Source organism: Capra hircus, chromosome 21 (assembly GCF_001704415.2).
Source record: "Capra hircus breed San Clemente chromosome 21, ASM170441v1, whole genome shotgun sequence".
NCBI classification, from domain to species: Eukaryota; Metazoa; Chordata; class Mammalia; order Artiodactyla; family Bovidae; genus Capra; species Capra hircus.
Window position 1 is genome coordinate 26,714,225 of NC_030828.1, and position 23,501 is coordinate 26,737,725.

At 49.5% G+C, this 23,501-nt stretch overlaps 1 protein-coding gene across 3 annotated transcripts in view; it reads left to right on the forward strand.

Moving 5' to 3' along the window:
- The window catches only part of IL16 (interleukin 16), a 114,090-nt gene extending 90,993 nt beyond the window's left edge, over positions 1 to 23,097 (forward strand). For 2 of the 3 annotated variants that reach the window (XM_018066447.1, XM_018066448.1), the window contains exons 12-19: positions 166 to 644; positions 5,367 to 5,517; positions 8,751 to 9,834; positions 10,711 to 10,879; positions 15,312 to 15,413; positions 19,215 to 19,473; positions 19,703 to 19,828; positions 22,617 to 23,097. In XM_018066447.1, the coding sequence (XP_017921936.1) occupies positions 166 to 644; positions 5,367 to 5,517; positions 8,751 to 9,834; positions 10,711 to 10,879; positions 15,312 to 15,413; positions 19,215 to 19,473; positions 19,703 to 19,828; positions 22,617 to 22,810 (2,564 nt within the window). In that variant the 3' untranslated portion in view covers positions 22,811 to 23,097. The remainder of the gene's footprint in view (positions 1 to 165; positions 645 to 5,366; positions 5,518 to 8,750; positions 9,835 to 10,710; positions 10,880 to 15,311; positions 15,414 to 19,214; positions 19,474 to 19,702; positions 19,829 to 22,616) is intronic. The other variant, XM_013973065.2, reaches the window with a different exon arrangement.

The window sequence follows — 23,501 nt, forward strand, 5'->3', positions numbered from 1 at the left end:
TTTCCCAGCCTGATGTCACTGGTGCTGGACACCAGACCCAAGACTTCTGAGCTTCATTCCAAAGTGACCTCCGGGGAGAAGCAGACAGCCTGGGCAAGCAGTGTACCCCTGGCAGGAGTCCTGAGACAGACCAGGGATGGAGTTTCATTTGTGCTTCCAATGCAGGTGTCAAAAGGCTGGAGAGCAGCTGGCATGGGCGGCCCACCTTGGAAAAGGAGCGGGACAAGAACTCTGCACCCCCTCATCGACGGGCGCAGAAGGTCATGATCCGTTCCAGCAGTGACAGCAGTTACATGTCAGGATCTCCTGGGGGCAGTCCCAGCAGCAGTGGAGAACAGCCACCCTCTGACCTGGAAGTCAGTGTGCACAGCCCCAGCCTGCCCCTGGGGCGGGAACCAGGGGTGCCTCCTGGGGCCTCATCCAGGCACCCCCAGGAGAGCCTGCCCCTCCCTGCAAGCCAGGGCAGCCACCCGCCACTGAAACTCAAGAAATCCTTTGAGATTTTGGTGAGAAAGCCTACATCCTCCAAGCCCAAGCCCCCACCCAGAAAATACTTTAAAAGTGACAGTGACCCTCAGAAGAGTCTGGAAGAGAAAAAGGACTCCCTGTGCCCTTCCGGACACACCTTGCCCACCTGTGGCCAGGTAAGAGAGGGTTGAGCATTCTCTTGCGCCAAGCAGGGTTAAACTGGGTTGTTAGTAGAGTGTTAGCTGAGGGCAAGGAAGGGGTTTCTCCTCCATCAGAGAGAAGGGGCTGGGCTCAAGCTTAAGGCTGACTTCAGAGAGAGAGCTTTGCATCTTGGCAGACCTCAGTTGAAGCCCCAGTCTTGCTGAATGACTTCTGCGTTGCCATCCATGACAAGGCTGCTGTCACAGGTCTCTAAGCCTCAGTTTCCTTATCTGCTAATTAGGTCCAAGTTTATTTTAAGTTTATTTTATTTTATCTTTACAAACATTAGGGGTTTTAAAAGTTATTTATGTATTTATTTTTGGTAGCACTAGGTCTTCATTCCTGCAGAGGCTTTTTTCTAGTTGCGAATGAGCAGGGGCTACTCTCCAGTTGTGGTGCGTGAGCTTCTCATTGCAATAGCAAAATGGGCTCTAGGGCATGTGGGCTCAGTAGTTGAGCCTCCTGGGCTCTAGAGCACAGGGTCAGGAGTTGTGGTGTGTGGGCTTAGTTGCTCTGCAGCATGTGAAATCTTCCCGGGTCGAGGATCGAACCCAAATCTCCTGTATTAGCAGGCAGATTCTTTACCACTGAGCCACCAGGGAAACCCCAGGATTATTTTTCTATGTGGACCATTTAAAAAGTCTGTATTGAATTTGTTACAATATTGCCTTTTTTGGCCATAAGGCATGTGGGATCTTAGCCCCCTGACCAGGAATCGAACCCATACCTCCTGCATTGGAAGGAAAAGCCCTAACCATTACACTGCCAGGGAAGCCCCTGGGGCTGAATCTAGAGGCTCCCTCCACAGGCTAAGGTGAGGATTCAAAGGAACCAACCGAGCGGATGCCTAACAGGCTCGCAGGCATATTGGTGTTCGTTGCTATGACCGTTTGTCCCTCACACCCCTGCAGACCTCCGCTTCCTTTCTCTGCAGCTCCATCCCTCTCCCTCACAGGAGGGCAGGCTCATGGCCAGGCAGTTGCTGTATCTTGAGCATTTTTTTTAGGCCCAGGTGCTGTGCTCTGTCTTAGTTAAGCCTGACAACCATCTGGGGATAAGAGTCCCTTTCATGAAAAGAGAAAGCCAAGGGACTCGCTCAAGTTCACATCGCCTGTGGGTCACTTTGTCATTAGGCTTCGCTGTCTTTCACTTCTTCGGCAGATTTCACAGGGTAGGTAGAACTGGGGCCTCTGGTAATCCCCTTGAACAGTCCGCGATAAGGGTTGGGAAGCTTCAGGAGGAGCAAGAAACCCCAGAGAGGAAGGTGTTCAGTAGGAGGAGTGAGAGAGCAGACGAGGGAGAGGAAGCCAGGTTACTGAAGAGGAAGTACCATCTTGCAGAGAGCTGGCAGGATGTGGGCTCATTAGCAATTCGTGGTGGAGTTGCCAGGGGGCTCCGTTCCCCTGCTCCTTTTTTTTTTTTGCTTTCCAAGCAAATGAATATTTTATTAACCTGGTATAAAAAAATTTTTAAACACTTGGTAGGGTTTTTACCTCAAATTCTTGTGAGGTCTCTACTGAAATGAACTTACAGCTAGACAGTTTATGAATCTTGAAGATACCTAGTCCAGTTAAGAGTTCAGAACAGACACCCTCACCTTGCGCGCCCCCATTTTAAGCAAACATTTCATTTTCCTTTGAGCCTAAGACCTGTGAGTCCCAGCGGGCAAATTAGGAACAGAGAAGCTGGGAAGCTAGGCTATCTACTTTGTTCCTGGAGACCCAGAGGGGGTCTGTGGGGGTCTCAGGGGCTGCCCTGGTGATGCCCTTGTGCCCTCTGGCCGGGTTGGAGGAGATACAGGGAGGGAGTCTCCCCAGGCGAGGCTGCTGGGGGAGAAGAGGGCAGACAGGGGCTCTGCTGCAGGCAAAAGTCCCCTGTCTTTGCCGCCCTGGCTGCTCTTCGGCATCCGTCTCTCCTGCCTGCATCCTCCCCACTTCCGCAGCTGCAATTCTCTGTCCTGCTTTGTCCCACGAGGCCCACAGACCCTTCCACAGCCTTTTACAAAAGCACAGCCAGCACCATAATACTTTCCTGGGTGTTGGGGGTGCAGAGAAGGGACGACAGCACCATAAAAGCAGGGGCTGTTTGCTGCATGCCATTCTTAAAATATCCTCCAGCATGTCTGGGGATTTCCCACTGGGTGTTTTTCTCTTCGGCCCCAGTGTGTAATATCTCTCCATTCTTTCCTCCCTTCCTCCGTCCAGGCCCTCCCCCTCCTCCTTTTTCTCTGGCTTTCTGTCCTCTACCCTCCACCTCCTCCAGTCTTTCCTCTCCAGGGTCCCATGACTTTTTCAAGCTTTTATGACAGCTCCCGAGTGTTTTTCACCTACTGTAACTCAAGAGGACTTCCACAACCAAAATGAGCTACAGGATATTTCTTTCAACAGAGGACCAGTTCTCTCCCTTCTAGAAAATCAGCTTCAATGATCACTTTTGGTTAAAAATCACTTTCTCCCCTAAGTCATCTCCTGTCTTCTTTCCCTTCTGTCTCCATCATTCACTACCAAGCACTATGCCAGGAAAAACTACTTACAGCAAAATTCAAGTGAAATCAATCTTACTTCAGGAGCTAATTGAAAAAAAACCTCCATGAAGAGGGTGCAGTATCAGGTGTGTTGATGAAAAGACAAAACACATCCGAGTCTGTTCCAACATGCAAAGTTGCTTTCACCACTGTGGTTGGTACCCAGGGCACCAGCCTATGAAAGTGTCAACCATTCACGGATATACATAGGGTGCCGAGTTCCCTGGGTGCAGTTAAATTTCAGACACATGTCATTTTTTTTTTTCCTGCTGATGAGTGTCTTAGATACCAACAGTCTGATATTTTAAGCTTCTAATTTCATAACCAAACCTTGCTTTTATGAAGGACTAGTTCAAGAGACCCAATGATTCCTTTGGGTTGGTTGGTCTCTCGGTGTTTCCAAAGTGCTACCGTAGAACTCAGTTTTAAATAGGGAACCCTGGGCTGGGACAATGCTTGGTGAACACATTTCTAGCTTGTATAGAATCATCCTTCCTAAGGAATGTTTATTGACAAAGTAGATATAAATCTCAGGCCACAAATGTTTTCAGTTTCTCTCTTAGTCCCACATGGTGCTTTTGTTCCTCCTTGTTTCCTTCCTTTTGGAAGGGAGCTCACAGCCTTGTCTAATAGCCAGCCCATCATTCCACCTGACCCTGGAAAGAGCAGAAAAGAGATACCATCAACTGCAGTGTGGCAGAGTATTTCCCCTGCAGAAAAATTTTGGCAGCATCTTTCTTTAAATTATATATTTATTTTATTTTGTGGCTGTGTTGGGTCTGTCTGGTTGCAGCGAGTGGGCTGCTCATTGCAGTGGCTTCTCTTGTTGCAGAGCATGGGCTTTAGGGCACTCTGGCTTCAGTAGTTGGGGCTCATGGGCTTAGTTGCCCTGGGGCATAGGGGATCTTCCCAGACCAGGGATCGAACTCGTGTCCCCTGCATTGGCAGGTGGATTCTTAACCACTGGACCTCCAGAGAAGCCCTATACAGCATCATTTTTATATTGGCCTTCTTTTCTTTCTGGGTTGCTGGTCTGCTTTTTGTTTCTACCATGGATGTTTATCACTCTGGAACACTTTTCCTTGGCTTCTCTGCCTGGAAAGTTCTTACCCTTTGCTCAAGAGCCAGACAACAAGCACTTCTCCTGAGAAGCTTTCTGCCCCCACTCTGGGACAGAACTGGGGCAGGTCCCTGCCTCTGGGCCCTGGCAACATCTCTTTCATGCTGAATGAAAATCCAAACTCTACTCAAGCATTAGAGAGTGCTTGGTGCTTGGTCCAGCTCACCCCTGAACTGGTTTGTGAAGCAGCCTGAGGCCACATCCATGCTTAATGGGAAAACCATCCTGCTCTAGACTGATCAGGTCACCCTGAGGGCAGCAGAGGGGAGCAATGGCACAGTTCCAGAGTTTCTGTCATCCTTCCCAACATCCTTTCTAAAGAGCTGAATGTTGTTGTCTAGTCACTCAGTCATGTCTAGGTCTCTGTGACCTCATGGACTGTAGCCTGCTAGGCTCCTCTGTCCATGGGATTCTCCAGGCAAGAATACTAGAATGGGTAGCCATTTCCTTCTGCAGAGGATATTCCCGATCCAGGGATCAAACCCAGGTCTCCTGCATTGGAAAGTGGATTTTTTTTTTATTATTATTATTAACCACTGAGCCATCAAGGAAGACCATAAATAACTGAGCAATGAATCACAATGTAGAAAGCAACAGATCCAAGTTTTCCTCTAAGGGTTCTAAACTTAACTTAATGAAGACTCGGGAGGCAGATCTTTGCCTCATTGTCTTCCCCCCTGGGAGGAGGAGGAGTTTGGCCAGATGTAGTGGTACACGAAGCAGTGCCAGCCCCAGTCTGCACCCCCAGCCCTCTTCTCCCTGTCACAGGGGGCCCAGGATCTTCACATCAAGTGGATGAGCCCTCGTCCTGGATGCCGACTTGTGTCCAGGAAGCAGAGGGATGCTCTGGGCCTCCAGGAGGTGTCAGCTCCCTGGTCACCCATGCAGGCAGCGCCATGGAGGAAAGGACCCTCTTGACCACCAGGGCTGCTATTGGGCTTCTCATTAAAGCCTCTCGATGTCGGCCCCCCAGTCCCAATCAGAGGGCTCCTTGCTTTCTCACAGCTGGAGGCTACCGTTTTGACACAGTCTCACTTCCTGTTTACACCACAGGAAGCCAGAGAACTGCTGCCACCGCCGCCTCCACAGGAAGACACAGCGGGGAGAACCCCTCACGCCGCTGCTGGCCACCCAGGACCTGCAGTTGGGCCACACACGACACCCCTCTCAGAGGGCCAGCCAGGGAGGAGGGCAGCCAGCCCAGGTAGGTCTTCATCTGCCAGGAGGAGGGACCTTCTGGGTCAAGGTCCAGCACTAGGGGAAGACTGTCTGGAGCGTTAGAGCATCCTGCATGGCTGGACAGCTGGACCTGGGCTGGTGAGCAGTCAGGGTGGAAACCTCTTGGCTGGAGTAGTGATGCTGTGAGGCAGGGGGTGGGGAGGGAAAGCACAGTGGTGATGGGAGGAATGCGGGCCAATCCAGAGAGTCAGCTGGAGAAGGGAGCCCTTGGGAAAGGTCCCAGACACACCTACCCAACCACAGCGAGCGGCCGCTGCCTCCTGGGTGACAGTCTTCTAGAAAGCTGCTTCCAGCATTTCCGAGTCTGGGGATGCGGGTCAGAGAGGCATGAGTGAATAGCAGGTTGCTGGTGGTCACCACCCCCATGTGGGGGATGGCCAGGGTGTGCCCCCATGGTGCCCCTGAGTGCTGAGATGTGAGCTGAATATTCAGAGCTTTGATGACAGAGGATGGGATTTGGGGTCAGGGAGACCAGGGTGGGAAATCTGGCTCTGTCCTTCACCAGTGTGATTTTTGACAACTCAACTTTTTTGTGTGTGGCCTCAATTCTCTCATCAGCAAGTGGGAAATCACATAGAACCCCAACGGGTGACTCAGTTCAGTAAGTGTGTATTGAATGCTGCTTTCAAGAGTCCCTGTACTGGCTTCTGGGGAAGGAGTGAGGCAGAGGAAGAGACAGACACTGGGAGAGAGAGACACACAGAGAAAGAGAGAGAGATGAGAATGAATGTGAAGGAGAATGAAAGAAAGAAGACAGACCAGTCCATCAAGGAGCTCCCAATAGTGGTAGTGGCAGAATTGGCAATAGTGGTAGTGGCAGAATTGGATGCTGCTGCTACCACTGCTAAGTTGCTTCAGTCGTGTCTGACTCTGTGCAGCCCCATAGACGGCAACCCACCAGGCTCTCCCGTCCCTGGGATTCTCCAGGCAAGAACACTGGAGTGGGTTGCCATTTCCTTCTCCAGGCAGAACTGGCTACACACTTACATATTTATTGCTCAACCTGTTTGAGTAGCACTACATGCAAATGGCCACCCACTCCAGTATTCTTGACTGGGGAACCCATGGACATAGGAGCCTGGTGGGCTACAGTCCATGGTGTTTACAAAAGAGGCCAATGTGACTTAGCAACTAAATAACAGTAACCACGTGCAAAGCACACAGAAGGCTCTTGGAGGTCCAGGAAGGCTGTGAATGGAAATACCTGGCATATCTCACCTGGAGCAGGGGCCCTACTACTGGAGGCTCCTCCTCACCCCTTAGTCACCCCAACTGAGGAACACACCAGGGAACATCTCAGTGGTCTACCAACAAGAGCTCCTCGCCCCAGTTTGTATAGGGCTCTCACACAGAATGTCTGACAGCTGAGTCTTACAACAGGCCTTACAGCAGAGCAATGCATAAATGCAGGACCAGGCTGAGAGGGCCAGACACACTTGGTAAAGTCCCAGAGTCAGTACTAACCACCCCGGCCTCTGGGATAGTGCAGAAGTTCTCCTTGGGATCTTCCAGGCTTAATGCCCTGCATGGTTGTGTAGCTTGAGGCCTGGCATTGGAGCAAGAGGCAGGAGGAATGAATGTCTTCCTTACACTGGGCTGAATTCTGATACCAGGCACCACCCAGAGCATGGCACCAGAACAATGAGACCTGGGGTGACCGAAGGGCCACACATGAACTTGGCTTCTCGGCTGTGCAGGACTTGGGGGCCAGCCTCCCTCTGTCCCTGGGAAAGAGTGGCGGGTGGCAGAGCTTCCCCTGTCCTGGCTTGTTTAAGATGGGCTTCCAAGAAAGACCGACGTATGCTCCCCTTCTTCTGACCCCAGGGGTGAGGGGCTGAACTTGACTGGGCGTGCCTGATAAAGCAGGCTGGAAGGACCCCAATGCCAGCACCCAGGCTCATCCCAGGTGTATTAAATCAGACCCAGTATATTTTAGGTCCTCCAGTTTCCAGTGGCAGCCCAGTTTGGGGAATCACTGGTACAGAGCTTCTTTCTCCTTGGAGCCTTCTCATCTCTCATTGACTCTTTGGGCTGGGAACTCTCCTTTGCTGAGCAAGCTGGTTAACTCTTCAAGTAGGGAGAGTAGCAAACAGACATGACTTCAGGGACCAGATGATACTTTAATGTGTGAAATGCTAACTGGGTGAGAGAGAGGCTCACCCCACTGAGCTGGGGTGCAACCTGTCTGAAGTCCTTCACACCTGCATTGCTTTTCAATGACGTGGGTGGTCCAAACCAATTAAGGCTATCAATGTGTGACCTATGGCTTAAAAGTTTAAATGGTAAGAGAGTTGAGAGTTGCTTTGACCTTTAAAGTTTTAATGAGTTATCCAAGAGGCTACTTAGTACAGTAAGTCTGCTACATACGAATGAGTTCCATTCTGAGAGCATGTTTGTGAATCCAGTTTGTTCCTAAGTCCAACAAAGTTAGCCTAGGTGCCTAGCTAACACAATCTGCTACATAGTACTGTACCGTAATGGATTTATAATATTTTTCACAAAAATAATGCATAAAAAATAAACACAGAAATAAAACATTTCAAATCTGGTAGTAGAGTACCTTGAAAAGTACAATAGTGCCAGCTACATCACCATTGCTTTTACGCTTGCTTCCAGACATTCTGGGCTTGAAATAGAGACACTGCACTACCGTCCTCTCTACAGTCCTATGCAGTAAATTGTGCACAAGCACAGCCACTCGTAGAGGATGCACGCATGTGACCATGTACACCAGACACATGAACTAACTCCCGTGACTGGGCATGAGAACACACATCTGTATCTCTGAAAGTTCACACAGCTTGAAGGTTCGTATGGAGGGGACTTACAAAAGGACACAAAAGTGGGGAGTCAGGAGATGAGGGTCTTGGCTCTGCCGACAGGTGACCCCTTATCCTTGTGAATGGTGGGTTCCTCAATTACGAAGTGTCAGAGATCAGACTAGGTATTCTGTGGGAACCCTTCCAGCTGTAAAATGCTAGGATGCTGTGGTGTTAACTCATGCCTCTGGTCCCCTGGTTCTGTGTGCGCTTCAGCCAGGTGATAGTACCTGGGGTAGCAGCTTACCCAGGTAGGGATCCCCCACTCTGCTCATCTCCTCCCCTAGAATCCTTGCTGTTCATCTTTGAAAGTAGAACTTAGGAAGAAAACCCACAATGAGTTGTAACACACAGCTCTGGCCTTCTTTCTGCCCCCTAGGGACGCAAACGTCCCCAGTAAAACACCCATTGCTTAGGAGACAGGCTCGGATGGACTATAGTCTTGAGACCACAGCCGAAGACCCTTGGGTTAGAATTTCTGACTGCATCAAAAATCTCTTTAGCCCCATCATGAGTGAGAACCACAACCACATGCCGCTGCAGCCCGACGCCCCGCTGGGTAAGGAAGATGGGATGCGGGGCCACCCAGATGGGGCTGCCGCGAAGCTGGACACCACCGGTGGTGGTCCCAAAGCTTACAAGCCGGCAGGTGGAAGCACCGTGAAGAAGGGTCCTCCAGTAGCCCCCAAGCCAGCCTGGTTTCGCCAAAGCTTGAAAGGTTTGAGAAATCGTGTTCCAGACTCCAGGCGAGAGATGGCCATCTCCTGCCAGCCGACCCCCACCTCCAGGGAGCGCCCTGGGCCACCCCTGCGGGCTTCGTCCTCCATCAAGCAGAGAATCAGCTCCTTTGAAACCTTCGGCTCTGCTCACCCGCCTGACAGAGGAGCCCAGAGACTGAGCCTCCAGGCCTCCAGCTCCTTGGGTGAAGCAGCAGAACTTCCCGGGAAGCAAGAGGGAGAGCGGGCTTCTGGTCCCTCAGGGCAAGGGGCTCCTCCCACTACGGAGCAGCAGCGGCCAGAGCCAGAGCAGCTGCCCCCCGCCTCTCCGGCAACCTCAGAGGCCAGCGACCCCGGCGTGTCAGGGCGCCCTCCCCTGGAAGAGCCCGGTCAGAAAACCCTCTCCTCCAACCTCGACCCTCTCTCAAGGCTGCTGGCGACACAGATGGAGGGACCTCGAGGCCCAGTGGTCAAGATGCCAAGTCAGCGGGCTCGGAGCTTCCCCCTGAGCCGGACCCAGTCCTGCGAGATGAAGCCACTGGATGAAAAGACCAGTAAACTCTACTCCATTAGCAGCCAAGTGTCCTCGGCCGTCATGAAGTCCCTGCTGTGCCTCCCGTCTTCCCTCTCGTTCGGCCAGACCCCCTGCAGCCCCAAAGAAGGGGTGCTGCCTCCCGCAGCATTCAGTGAAGACCCCGCAAACAGTTCTGCCGAAGTTTCTGCCTCGGACACCAGCTTCTCTCTCAAGTGAGTGTCTCCGTCCAGTGTTCACCTCTCTCATCTTTTGTCCTCTTACAATCCTGTGTCTTTAAAAAGTTTCTCAGGTTGGCTAAAGGATTGTTCCACCTGTTCTGTCTCTCTCTTTTTCACATGTTTATTTTATTTTTTGGCCGCACTGGGTCTCCACTGCTTTTCAAAGGCTTTTCTCTAGTTGTGGTGCATGGGCTTCTCACTGCAGTGACTTCTGTTGTTGCAGAGCATGGGCTTGAGGCACATGAGCTTCAGTAGTCGTGGTTCAAAGGCTCTAGAGCATCGGCTCAGTAGTTGTGGCAAACAGACTTAGTTGCTCTGTGGCATGTGGGATCTTCCCAGACCAGGGATTGAGTCCGTGTGCCTTGCAATGCAAGGTGCATTCTTAACCACTGGACCACCAAGGAAGTTACCACCTGTTCTTATGAGCATACATGTGTGTGTGAGAGAGAGTGTGTGGGTGTGAGAGCGTATGGGTCTTGTGAGTGTGTGGGTGAGTATGTGGATGTGTGTGAGAGAGAGGGGGGACATCACTCTTGGTGGTCATATAGACGCAGATTTGCCCAAAGCGTCAGTTATACTCCAGGGTGAAGTTTTGAATACAGACTTCAGAGTCAGACACACCACAATCTGTGATTTCGAATTCCAGATCTTGGCATTTCATAACCATGTGACCATAGACAAGTTTCCCCACCTCCCTGAACCCCAATGTCTGTATCTCTGTGGTGAGGGATCCTAGTTTCTATTCATAGACTTGTTGCATGTACTTGTTGAATGAACATTAGCACCTTCCAGGAATACAGTAGGTATGCAAAGACTGTTAGCTCTTGTTAGCATCACAACTCATATCGTGTGCTTCTCCTCCCTGCCAAGCCTTTCAGAGCTGAGAGAATACACGGAAGGTCTCAGTGAGTCCACGGAAGCCAACGACTGTGACCACTGCGCCTCTCAGCCCGGTCAGTCGGTTATCTCCTTGCTGAGCACAGAGGAACTAAAGAAGCTCATAGAGGAAGTGAAGGTTCTGGATGAAGCTACATTAAAGGTAGGTTTCTTTTTTAAAGGGAATTTGCAGAGATGAAGGGCTTTCCAGGTGGCACGAGTGGTAAAGAACCCACCTGCCAATGCAGGAGACATTAAGAGACATGGGTTTGATCCCTGGATCGGAGAGAGCCCCTGGAAAAGGGAATGGGAACCCACTCCAGTACTCTTACCTGCAGAACCCCATGGATGAGGAGCTTGGTGAGCTACAGTCCATGGGTCTCAGAGTTGAACATGACTGAGTGGCTTAGCACTTACAGGGATGAAGGCCTTGCTCAGAGCAGTGTGGTCACCTCAGTTAGGTCGGAGGAGAAGCAACCCATGGGATCCCTGAAGTCAAACAGTGGTTCGCAGGGACAGATACCAGAGTGAGATTGTGCCCTGCCCAGGGCAGAGGGGTGCTGTAGCACTGGACCAAAATCAGACCTTCCAGTATAGGGAGCTTTGTAGCTCATGAAGTGATTTCAATCAGAGTTGTATCTTTCTGATCATCTAATAACGGAGAAAGGTGAGGTTCAAGTTCGCAGAGTCAAAGTTTTCTATCTCCACTTTCCCCTGGCTGCCTGCCTGGCCTGCATCTCCAGGGTGATGCTGCTTGCGAGTGACCTGTCCATCATAAATTCTGACTTCTTGCCTGAAGATTTGCCCTGCTCACTAAGAGGTGACTGATCCCAGGACTTGCAAAGGCTCCCACACTCAGTCAAGTCATTCTGAAAGTCCCACTTCCCCTATGCCTTCTGAGCATGACCCAAAAGTGTGTGGAGAGGAAGTGGTCAGGCAGAGCTGAGGCTCATTCAGCTCAGATGAGCACAGCCTCACGGGCCTTGCATCCGTCTGGGAGGCCCCAGTCCACGAAGGCTGTTTATACTGGAACTATCCAGACTGGGAGGAGAGGGTAAGGAGGCATCACAGCCAACGTTCCCTACAGCAGAGGTCCCCAGCCTCCAGGTTCTAATGCCTGATGATCGGAGATGGAGCTGATGTAATGGTAATAGAAATAGAGTACTCAGTAAATGTAGTGTACTTGGATCACCCTGAAACCATCACCCTCCCCCAGTCTGTGGGGAAATTGTCTTTTATGAAACTGGTTCAGTTCAGTTCAGTCGCTCAGTCATGTCCGACTCTTTGCGACCCCATGAATCACAGCACGCCAGGCCTCCCTGTCCATCACCAACTCCCGGAGTTCACTCAGATTCATGTCCTTCGAGTCAGTGATGCCATCCAGCCATCTCATCCTCTGTCGTCCCCTTCTTCTCCTGCCCACAATCCCTTCCAGCATCAGAGTCTTTTCCAATGAGTCAACTCTTCGCATGAGGTGGCCAAAGTACAGGAGTTTCAGCTTCAGCATCATTCCCTCCAAAGTAATCCCAGGGCTGATCTCCTTCAGAATGGACTGGTTGGATCTCCTTGCAGTCCAAGGGACTCTCAAGAGTCTTCTCCAACACCACAGTTCAAAAGCATCAATTCTTCAGCGCTCAGCTTTCTTCACAGTCCAACTCTCACATCCATACATGACCACAGGAAAAATCATAGCCTTGACTAGATGGACCTTTGTTGGCAAAGTAATGTCTCTACTTTTGAATATGCTATCTAGGTTGGTCATAACTTTTCTTCCAAGGAGTAAGCGTCTTTTAATTTCATGGCTGCAGTCACCACCTGCAGTGATTTTGGAGCCCAAAAATATAAAGTCTGCCACTGTTTCCACTGTTTCCCCATCTATTTCCCATGAAGTGATGGGACTAGATGCCATGATCTTAGTTTTCTGAATGTTGAGCTTTAAGCCAACTTTTTTCACTCTCCTCTTTCACTTTCATCAAGAGGCTTTTTAGTTCCTCTTTACTTTCTGCCATAAGGGTTGGTCTCTGGTGCCAAAAAGGTTAGGGACTGCTGCCCTAGATCAAGGGCATGGGTGAGCCTGAGAAGATGTCCTGGGCCTCTGGGGATCTTGCTTATCACCTGTGCACTGGCACCATCTTACCCAGAGCCTGATTTCAACAAAATAACAGAGGCTAAGCTATGGTTTTTCCAGTAGTCATGTACAGATGTGAGAGTTGGACCATCAAGAAGACTGAACACTGAAGAACTGATGCTTTCAAATTGTAGTGCTGGAGAAGACTCTTAAGAGTCCCTTGGACTGCAAGGAGATCAAACCAATCAATTCTAAAGGAAATCAACCCTTGAATATTCATTGGAAAGTCTGAAACTGATGCTGAAACTGAAGTTCCAATACTTGGGCCACCTGATGTGAAGAGCCAACTCACTGGAAGAGACCCTAATACTGGGGAAGATTGAGGGCAGGAGGAGAAGGGGGCAACAGGATGAGATGGTTGTATAGCATCAAGGATTCAATGACCATTAGTTTGAACAAATTCTGGGAGATGGTGAAGGATAGGGAAGCGTGGCATGCTGCAGTCCGTGGGGTCGCAAAGAGTCGACATGACTTGGCAACTGAACAACAGCAACAAAGTGCTGTATAAAATACATAGCTGTCCTGCTTGGGGCCTCCCTGGGAGAGTATTTACTTTTAAACTTGACAAAGGGCTCTTACAAGGCAAGTAAGCTGATGCCTGGGGACAAGTTGGGAGATTTGGGCCAGTGCTGCAGTAGAGGTGGGGACAGTGAAGTCCATTCATCCCTTCATCCTCCCCTGGGTCTTAGGGACTCCAGTTCAAAGGCTTATGGAGCTAGCGGCATGGCAGAGGCTCTGGTGGTGCCAGAGCAAGTGAATTTTTGATGTAAGTTCCTTCCTTTATGCCAGGGCACAAACTGGTAGCCTCGGAGCCTGCAGGTGTATTGTATTTGGTCTGCTTGGTGATTGTCTAAAAAGTATTATAGTGTGTGTGTGTGTGTGTGTGTGTGTGTGTGTGTGTGTGTGGTTGCTAAGTCATGTCTGACTCTTTGCGACCCCATGGTCTGTAGCCTGCCAGGCTCCTCTGTCCATGGAATTCGCCAGGCAAGAATACTGGAGTGGGCAGCCATTCCCTTCTCCAGGGGATCTTCCTGACCCAGGGAGCCAACCAAGTCTCCTACATTGCAGGCAGATTCTTTATCATCTGAGTCACCAGGGAAGCCCAGTATTATATTAATATTCTAAATATCATCAAACCTGAATCAAAACCTGGATTCTGGCTTCCCTCTCTCTTTTTCTTTTTAAATATTTATTTATTTGGTTATGTCAGGTCTTAGCCGTGGCTCACAGACTCTCTAGTTGTAACTTGCAGGCTTAGCTGCCCTGTGGCTTGTGGGATCTTAGTTCCCCGACCAGGAATGGAACCCATGTTCCCTGCATTGCAAGACAGATCCTTAACCACTGGACCATTAGGGAAGTCCCCTGGCTTCTCTCTTTTCATAAAGGGCATGAATGGTCCTGGAGCACTGGCCTGCATTCCTAGGAGCAGAGTGTCCTCTTGAGCCAATGTGCTCTCAGTTCTCTCTAGTTCCCCTCTCTCTCACATCTTCCCCTTTTGCTCTTTTAAGTAGTCTGCCTGGGCCCTGGGTGCACTTGAGTTTGAGACCCCCCCACCACCATTGAGACCAGACGAGGGTCTCTGACTTTAGACACTGCAGAGGGATTGTTCTGACTCCCGGTGAGCCCAGGTCCAGGCTGGGAAGTACTCTGTGTGTGTGTGTGTGCGCCTGGGTGGGCATGTGTGTGTGTGTGTGTACGCATGTGTGTTCTAGGGTGAGAAGCCAGCTGGGTTCCTTAATGCTTCTGCTGTGCCCCACGGAACAGCAGGTGTAAAAACAGAGCAGCCAACTCTCACAAAACTGCACCACTCCAGCTTTGCTGACCCAGAGTTCTCCAGGCTGACCCCATCCCACACCAGATGGCAGAGCTGTGTTGTCCCAACTTCGATTTCCAGCTGACTCAGTAGCACCCAGCCCCATCTATACAGATGTGGGTGTTGATGGGTGCACAGGAGAGGAAAAGAACTCTACAGGTTGCCTTACATGCATTTTCTTTTTTCTTTTGAGCTTCCCATGACTTCCCAGAAAGTTTTCTTTTTTTAAATAATGAGATGGGTTTGATATAACTGGGAACATGGACAAGCTGCGATTTGAGAGCAGATCCGCCTGATGTTATGCTTCCCAGGTGGCGCTAGTGGTAAAGCATTGGCTTGCCAGTGCTGGAGATAAAAGAGACGTGGGTTTGAACTCTGGGTCAGGAAGATCCCCTGGAGTAAGAAGTGGCCACCCACTTTGGTATTCTTGCCTGGAGAATCCCATGGGCAGAGGAGCCTGGTTGGCTACAGTCCATGAGGTTGCAAAGAGTCAGACATGATTAAGCACACACACAGCCTGATGTCAGAACACTTGTTAAATCTTGATCTTCTGTAGTTTTATTAAACTTGAACAGAGGGGAAGAAAAATACTTGCTAAATTGTTCATGCTGTTGCAATACAATGTTTTTTAATACACATATTTTCCTTCTACAGCAATTAGACAGCATCCATGTCACCATCTTGCACAAGGAGGAAGGGGCTGGCGTTGGGTTCAGCTTGGCAGGAGGAGCAGATCTAGAAAACAAGGTGATCACGGTGAGTGGCCCAGTCATGGGGTTCATCAGAGCCAGAGGCAATGACCCTTGGAGGGGGAAGCACTTATCAGGAGGGGGAATCAGAGGAATGCATAACTCCAGGCCCTGGGCAGGTTACTGCAGGAGTTTAAGATACTTAGAGAAGCATAGATACTTAACCACTGGACCACAAGGGAAGTCCCATGATCCTTAACTTTAAAAAGGTCTCTGTGTACACAAAACAACTTTAATTTACCCAAAAAAATCTGAATCACTCATGGAACTTTAAAAAATATTACAGACATCTCAGCCTCACCCCAGAGCTGTTTTATCAGAATTCCTTGAAGTCAAAGCCTTAATGCCTCCGTTTTTGAAGGTCCTGGGGAAACGTTTAAAAAATTCCAACACAGTAAATGTCACTGCATTGAAGTGAAGTGAAGTGAAGGTTGCTTAATCGTGTCTGACTCTTTGCAACCCCATGGACTATACAGTCCACGGAATTCTCCAGGCCAGAATACTGGAGTGGGTAGCCTTTCCCTTCTCCAGGGGATCTTCCCAACCCAGGAATAGAACCCAGCTCTCCCACATTTCAGGCAGATTCTTTACCAGCTGAGCCACCAGGGAAGCCCAAGAATACTAGAGTGGATAACCTATCCCTTCTCCAGGGGATCTTCCCGACCCAGGAATCAAACCGGGGTCTCCTGCATTGCAGGCGGATTCTTTACCAACTGAACTATCAGGTTAATTGAATGTTATGGGAATTTCATCTCAACAACAATAAAACAGGAAGAAAATTCAAAACAAATTTTTTCAGTGTCATGTCTCTTTTGGAGATAGAGATAAATAACCTATTAGCCATCTACATTTTAAAGTGTTTTTTAACTTTATAAGCCACTGGGTTTCCCTGGTGGCTCAGACAGTAAAGAATATGCCTGCAATGCAGGAGACCTGCCCAGGTTTGATCCCTGGGTCAGGAAGATTCCCTGGAGTAGGAAATGGCAACCCACTCCAGTATTCTTGCCTGGAGAATCCCATAGGCAGAGAAGCCTGGAAATCTACAGTCCATAGGCCCACAAAGAATCGGATACGACTGAGCAACCAACATTTTATCTTATTATTGGAGTATAATTGCTTTATGATGTTGTGTTAGTTTCTGCTATACGACAAAGTGAATCAGCTATAGCTATACATATATGTGTATATATATGCATATACATATACATATACATATATATATACATATATATATATACACACGTATACATATATACATCCTTCTTGGATGTCCCTCCCAACTCCCCACCCCATCCCACCCATTACAGAGCACTGACCTGAGCTCCCTGTGCTTGACATACATATGCCACCAACGTTTAGACAAGAATGATTTATGACCACAGGAGCCTTTGCCGAAGGCTTTTCAGGAAGGATTGAAAGCCTGGCTGTGACACATAGCACAGCACATCCAGATGGAAAGAGGTCTCACCTGGACAGAAAGAGGCCTTGGGCAGGCAGGTGTGGTACAGGAGGCTGTTTTCCAGGGTTTGCCCGCTGGGAGATGGGTGTGTTAGCACGGACGGTGGTGAAGCAGATCTGACGGTTGGCGGCGGGCGGTGGGGCCCAGCTGGAAAGGTCAGGAAGCTATTTCTGTTGCTCTTCACAGAGCACAGCTCAGGATGTGCCCGAGGCTTCAGGTCTCCAGGTCCAGCCCCCTGTTCTCGCAGGACCAGCTGGTACCCAGAGTAACTCGGCACACTGCTTTCAGTCATTTCAGTCAGTCGTGTGTGAGCAGCAACTTCCTTCTTTGCAAGCAAGCTCTCCACCATAAAAAAGCACATAAAACCAAAGAGGACCTATTTCTGACGCTGAGCACTGGCAGATCACCATAAAGATGTTCCGGACGGCACAGTCTGCTTCCTAACTGCAGAGCAGAAAAGAGAGCTTGCCTGTGGGAACAACACTTTGGATCTGTGGGTTTGCCCTGGAGGGGGTAGTTTTCTGTACCCATTTTGGCCACCACCCCGACACTGCCTCAAAAGCCAGGAGCGGTACACATCGGCTGATGCTATGCCCCAAACTTCCCCTTTCTCCTTCCATGTTTGAGTGCTTCTGTTCCTTTCCAGATTCATTCAAAGAGAACTGACGTTGAGTACCGCCCATTATCAAGAGCAAGCGGGGCTCCCACTGACATGTGCAACTTTTCTTCCCCATGCCTCAGGATGGGGGATTGTTTGTTGGCATGTATGCTTCATTTGTGGAGGATGGATGGAGATGCCGAACAGATTCTGCCTCCTACTCGGGTCTTGTAATCAGAGGATCTTGACCACATCTGACCCCATAACAGAATTTTTCCAGCACTGAAACTGTTTAGAGAGACAAAGAACCTTGATCAGAGGATAACAGCAAAGCAACACATAGCACAGTTTAGCGACTGCCCACTCTTGCTGCCATTCAGTCCCCTAATTAAGCACATGAGAATCTACAGCAGTAGAAAGGCTGAGGCAGGTCTTGCCTGGGAGTCCAGTGGTTAAGACTCTGTGCCTCCATTGCAGAGGGGGGTGGGTTTGATCCTGAGTCAGGCAACTAAGATCCCACATACCGTAGAGCCAAAAAATAAAAAGTCCTATACACGTTAAAAAAAAAAAATGTATTACAGGAAAAAAAAGAAAAAAGAAGATGATTGCAGCAAAGACATGAGATTTTTTTTTTTTAATCCTACACATTTTTTCAGAAAAGAAACCTAGGTGGGGATGGTCTCTTTTAACTGGAATTAAGGATCAGAATTTCTAGGGGAGGAGCTTTGAAAATATTCAGACTTCCTAGGATAGGAATTCTGCATTCTGTGAAACATGTGGCCTGAGAATTTCTCTATGAAAAACAGAATGCTTTGCTGAATCTTTTGGGGATCACTAATCTCTCAGTCGTGTCCAGCTCTTTGTGACCCCATAGACTGTAGCCTACCAGGCTCCTCCATCCGTGGGATTTTCCAGGCAAGAGTACTGGAGTGGGTTGCCATTTCCTTCTCCAGAGGATCTTCCTGACCCAGGGATTGAACCCTGGTCTCCTGCATTGTAGGCAGACGCTTTACCGTCTGAGCCACCAGGGAAGCCTACATTATATGGCCTGTTCTTAGAGAATTATCATGCCAGCCTGCACTGTAGAGTCTCTAATTTTTTTTTTTTAAACGGTAGACATTTTCAGGGCTTGTATTTTATCCAATGTTCTTAATTTTCTTAGACCTTGGAAACTTTTCTAACACAATATCTATTAATATGTGACAAAATCAGTGCTTGAAGAAAGTTTCCCTGGGAGAATGCTGATGCAGACCACAAAGGGCAAAAGAGTGTGACCGAATGTTACCTAGGATTGTAGCAATACAGTCTAGGATGTTGTTGTTGGGAAAAATTTTGAGGGCCAGGCTGGCCACTTTTGCTAATGATCTCTGCTCTGGGTAGAGAAGGGGGTGAAGCTGGCTAGCAGCCCTGAGCTAGGACACCTTTCATTTTATTTTCTTTGAAAAATCTTCTGGGCTTCCTGGTGGCTCAGTGGTAAAGAACCTGCCTGCCAATGCAGGAGACATAGGTTTGATTCCTGGGTGGGGAAGATGCACAGGAGAATGAAGTGGCAACCCATTCCAGTATTCTTGCCTGGAAAATCCCATGGACATAGGAGCCTGACAGGCTACAGTTCATGGGGTCACAAAAGAGGTGGTCACTTAGCAACTAAACAACAAGAACCTAGGTTTAACTGGTCGTGATCCTCCTCCAGCAAGAATCCAGATCCAATATGGTAAGTCCTGGGTCCTGACCTCCTCTGGTTTGCTCAGGTTCACAGGGTGTTCCCTAATGGGCTAGCCTCCCAGGAAGGGACCATTCAGAAGGGCAACGAGGTTCTCTCCATCAACGGCAAGTCTCTCAAAGGAGCCACGCACAATGATGCCCTGGCTATCCTCCGCCAAGCTCGGGAGCCCAGGCAAGCTGTGATCGTCACCAGGAGGCCGACTCTGGAGGCCACGACCGACCTCAACTCCTCCACTGATTCCTCAGGCTCAGCCTCTGTGGCCAGTGACGTCTCCATAGAATCCGGTAAGTTCTCCTTGCCTGGTAGAAGCCTGTGGGCCACATCACTTTTGGATGCATGAGGCCAGTGCTGGCAGGGCCATTAAGTCATTCCTGGTCCTCAGAACACTTAGCCAGCTGGGCGATGCACACATGGGTGAATCCACACATGTGCACAAGTTCCCTGGCAGCATCAGCCAGGCTCACCTGATACCCAGACGGAGAGCATCCCTAACAAACCTCTGTGTTTTGTCAGCAGCAGAGGCCACAGTCTGCACGGTGACCCTGGAAAAGACCTCTGCGGGACTGGGCTTCAGCCTGGAAGGAGGGAAGGGCTCCCTACATGGGGACAAGCCTCTGACAGTTAACAGGATCTTCAAAGGTGTGATGTGGGTCCCCCTTTCGGCTTCAGCTCTAGTTGTGGGTGTTGGACCAGGCACCCCACAGGCTTCTGAGGGCCCTACAGGGCTTATTGGTTTCCCACAACCCCAGGCCCTTTTGAGAGGCAGGCAGACCTCTTACTAACTTGACTTTGCTTTTTCTCCCTGTTCTCCTTGGCTCAGACATCCCCGTAATCCCTCTATTTTGCTGGGTCCTTGTAAGTGACCCAGCCTGCTCTGGCTTCAGCCTGGCAGGGATGGGACCAAGGTTAAGTATGTGAGGCCCTGAGTGCCATTTTTTAAATTTTTAAAAATTATTTATTATTTATTTATTTTGGCTATGCTGAGTGTTTATTGCTCCTCGTGGGCTTTCTCTAGTTGCAGAGAGCAGGGGCTACTCTCTAGTTGCGATGTGCAGGCATCTCATTGCGGTGGCTTCTCTCATTGCAGAGCTGGGGCTCTAGAGCAATCAGGCTTCATAGTTGTGGTGCACAGGCTTAATTGCCCCTTAGTATATGGAATCTTCCTGGACCAAGGATTGAACCCACGTCTCCTGCGTTAGCAGGCAGATTCTTATCCACTGGTCCACCAGGGAAGTCCTGGGTGCAATATTGAAGGGGGTGCTGAAATATTCAGTAATCAAGATACAGACTGTTTCAATGCAATATTTTTTAAAATTGAAATTAATTTTAAAAGCCCACAGTGAACAAAACACAGAGTCTGACTTCCCAGCCTCACTCACCTCATTCTAATCCTGGACCTGTCAGCTCCTACTGTTATTCAAAATGTTGAGATTTTGTTCATCATGGACTGGGAAGCAAGCCAACCTTAGCTGGAGGTTACTTGGGTTTTCCTGGGAAGATAATGAATGGCCTGCAGCTGTCACATACAATCACCCCTGATTCTTTACTGATTCTCAAGCTGGACCCCCTGAGTCCCAGAGCCAGAAGCTGTAGACAAGGGGTCATGTGGTCTGGGATCTGGCCCAGTTCTGCTTCTTTTTTTAAAATTTTTGGCTATTCTGGGTCTTCATTGCATATGCCCGCTTTTCTCTAGTTGCGAGTGCACGGGCTTCTCATTAGAGTGGTGTCTCGTTGCAGAGCACAGGCTCCAGAACATGAAGGCTTCAGTAGTAGCAGCATGTGAGGCTCCCAAGCTCTAAAGCACAGGCCCAGTAGTTGTGGTGTATGGGCTTAGCTGCTCCACAGTATGTGGGATCTTCCTGGATCAGGGATCGAACCCATACCTCCTGCATTGACAGGTAGATTCTTTACCACTGAGCCACCAGCGAAGCCCTCCAGCTCTGCTTCTAACTGCCCAAGTGACTACTGTCTTCTGGGCCTGAGGCTCCTGATCTATAAGAAGAGCTGTGGGTGTGTGACTTTGGGCTGTTAGTGTTGAGACTCAAAGGCCCTCCTAGCTCTGTCCCTGTGCCCCAGGGAGCCCCCACTGCAGACTGGTTTTGTTTCTGGGAGGTCTGCTACAACTGCTGAACCACAGGGGGAGGACTGAGGCTCACATGGGAGCTTCCAAAGGATTCTGTGTTTACTCCAACTCTAGAATAGCTATATATACATTATATATATATATATATATATATATATATATATATAATTGCTTTTTTTATCCTTAACCAAACCTTCACCTTATTTATTTATGGCTGCATCAGGTCTCAGTTATGGCACATGGGCTTCTCTCTAGTTGTGTCATACGGGCTTAGTTGTCCCGAGGCCTGTGGGATCTTAGGTCCCTAACCTCATTCCCTGCACTGGAAGGTGAATTCTTAATCTCTGGGCCACCCAGGAAGTCCTCAGTTTTGGGAAAGATATTTTTAACTTTTTATTTTAATTTTTGACTGCACTGCACAGCATATGTGTGTGTGTGCTCAGCTGTGTCTGACTCTTGCGACCCCATGGACTATAGCCTGCCAGGTTCCTTTGTCCATGGAATTTCCCAGGTAAGGACACTGGAGTGGGTTGCTATTTCCTTGCAGAATCTTAATTACCAATCAGGGATCGAAACCACACGCCTTGCAGTGGAAGCTTGACGTCTTAACCGCTGGATCACCAGGGAATTCCCAATATTTTTAACTTTTGAAAGTCGATTTGAGATGAGCATAGGTCTCCAAGTCACTGGACCTGGTTGGATTCTAGTGTTAGTTCTGCCACCAATGGCAGCACGACCTTGGGCAAGTCACTTCACCATCTTGGTCCCATTTACTTACACGGGGATGAGTCTATCAGCTGCAGTGTGATGTGCTGCCAAGGGACGTGGACTCTAGAGCCACAAAATCTAGTTCAAACCTAGACCCACCACGCAGCAGCTTCGAAGCTCAGGTGAGTTTCTTGAGTCCTTGGTTTCCTCCCACATGAAAAGGGAACAGTAACAGAGCTACTGGAGTCCTAGGACTCTTGCCATAAATGCCGAGTGTTAACACAAAGCCTGTGATATATAACTGCCCAGTATATTTTAGTTTTTTTTTTTTGAGAAATGTCTGTTTAGATGCTTGGTCTAGTTTTATTTATTTATTGGCCACACTGCACAACACGCAGGATCTTATTTCCCTACCAAGGACTGAACCTGTGCCCCCTGCACTGGAAGGTGAAGTCTTAACCACTGGACCACCAGGGGAGTCCTGGGATGCCTCACTTTAGATGGACCACTGAGCTCCAGGGGGATGGGCTCCAGTTCCCTTCTGAGCTGTCCTGGCTCCTCAAGAGACCAAGGGTGGGTGGCGACTACTTGTTCCCTTGTCACCCAAGGCACCCACTCTCTCCTGTCTCATCCCAGGGGTGGCCTCAGAACAGAGTGAAACAGTCCAGCCCGGAGATGAAATCTTACACCTGGCCGGCACCACCATGCAGGGCCTCACGCGGTTTGAAGCCTGGAACATCATCAAGGCGTTGCCTGATGGACCTGTGACGATCGTCCTCAAGAGGAAAAGCCTGCAGTCCAAGAGGACCCCAGCTGCTGGAGATCCCTAGGCCCAGCACTGGTGCGGATGCCAGAGCCTACCACATGCAGGTCCCCGAACTGCTAATTCTCAGGGTCACGGCTAACCCCACCCAATGGCGGAATGCACAGGTGTGCTTCCCAGTGGCTGCTTGCCCAGGTCTGGACATTCTGGGACCCCACCCAGTAAGAGGGTGGTCCCAGAAGTTAGGGCACAGTCACAGTGGGGTGGCTGATACAAATGACAGACTGCATCTAGAGAGCTTAGTGATAATACTGTGGTGCTGTAAATAAAATGGATATATGATTGGATATGAAATCCATGGCTTGCTCTGCAGGTTTTCTAACCTGTCTCTGGGTGATGACCCACCCCAACCTTTGTTTTTCTCATGAGTCTGCAATGCTGGCCTGCTTGGAGGGGGTTCCCTTCATCCTGCTCCACTTGACATCAGCTGGCACCAACTCACAGGCTAGAGGCTAGAACCACTGGAAGGGTCACTCACTCACACACAGGTCACTGAGGTTGGCTGCTGGCTAGGAACTCAGCTGGAGCCATTGGCCTGGACACTTGGTGGCCACATAGGTAGCCTCTCCCTATGGCAAAGACTTCCTCACAATATATGACTGGGTGTCCCCCGAGAGTGTGAGAGCCAGGTAGGAGCTTCATCCTTGATATGACCTCATCTCCAAAGTTGAAGAGCATCACTTCTCTTATGCTCCATC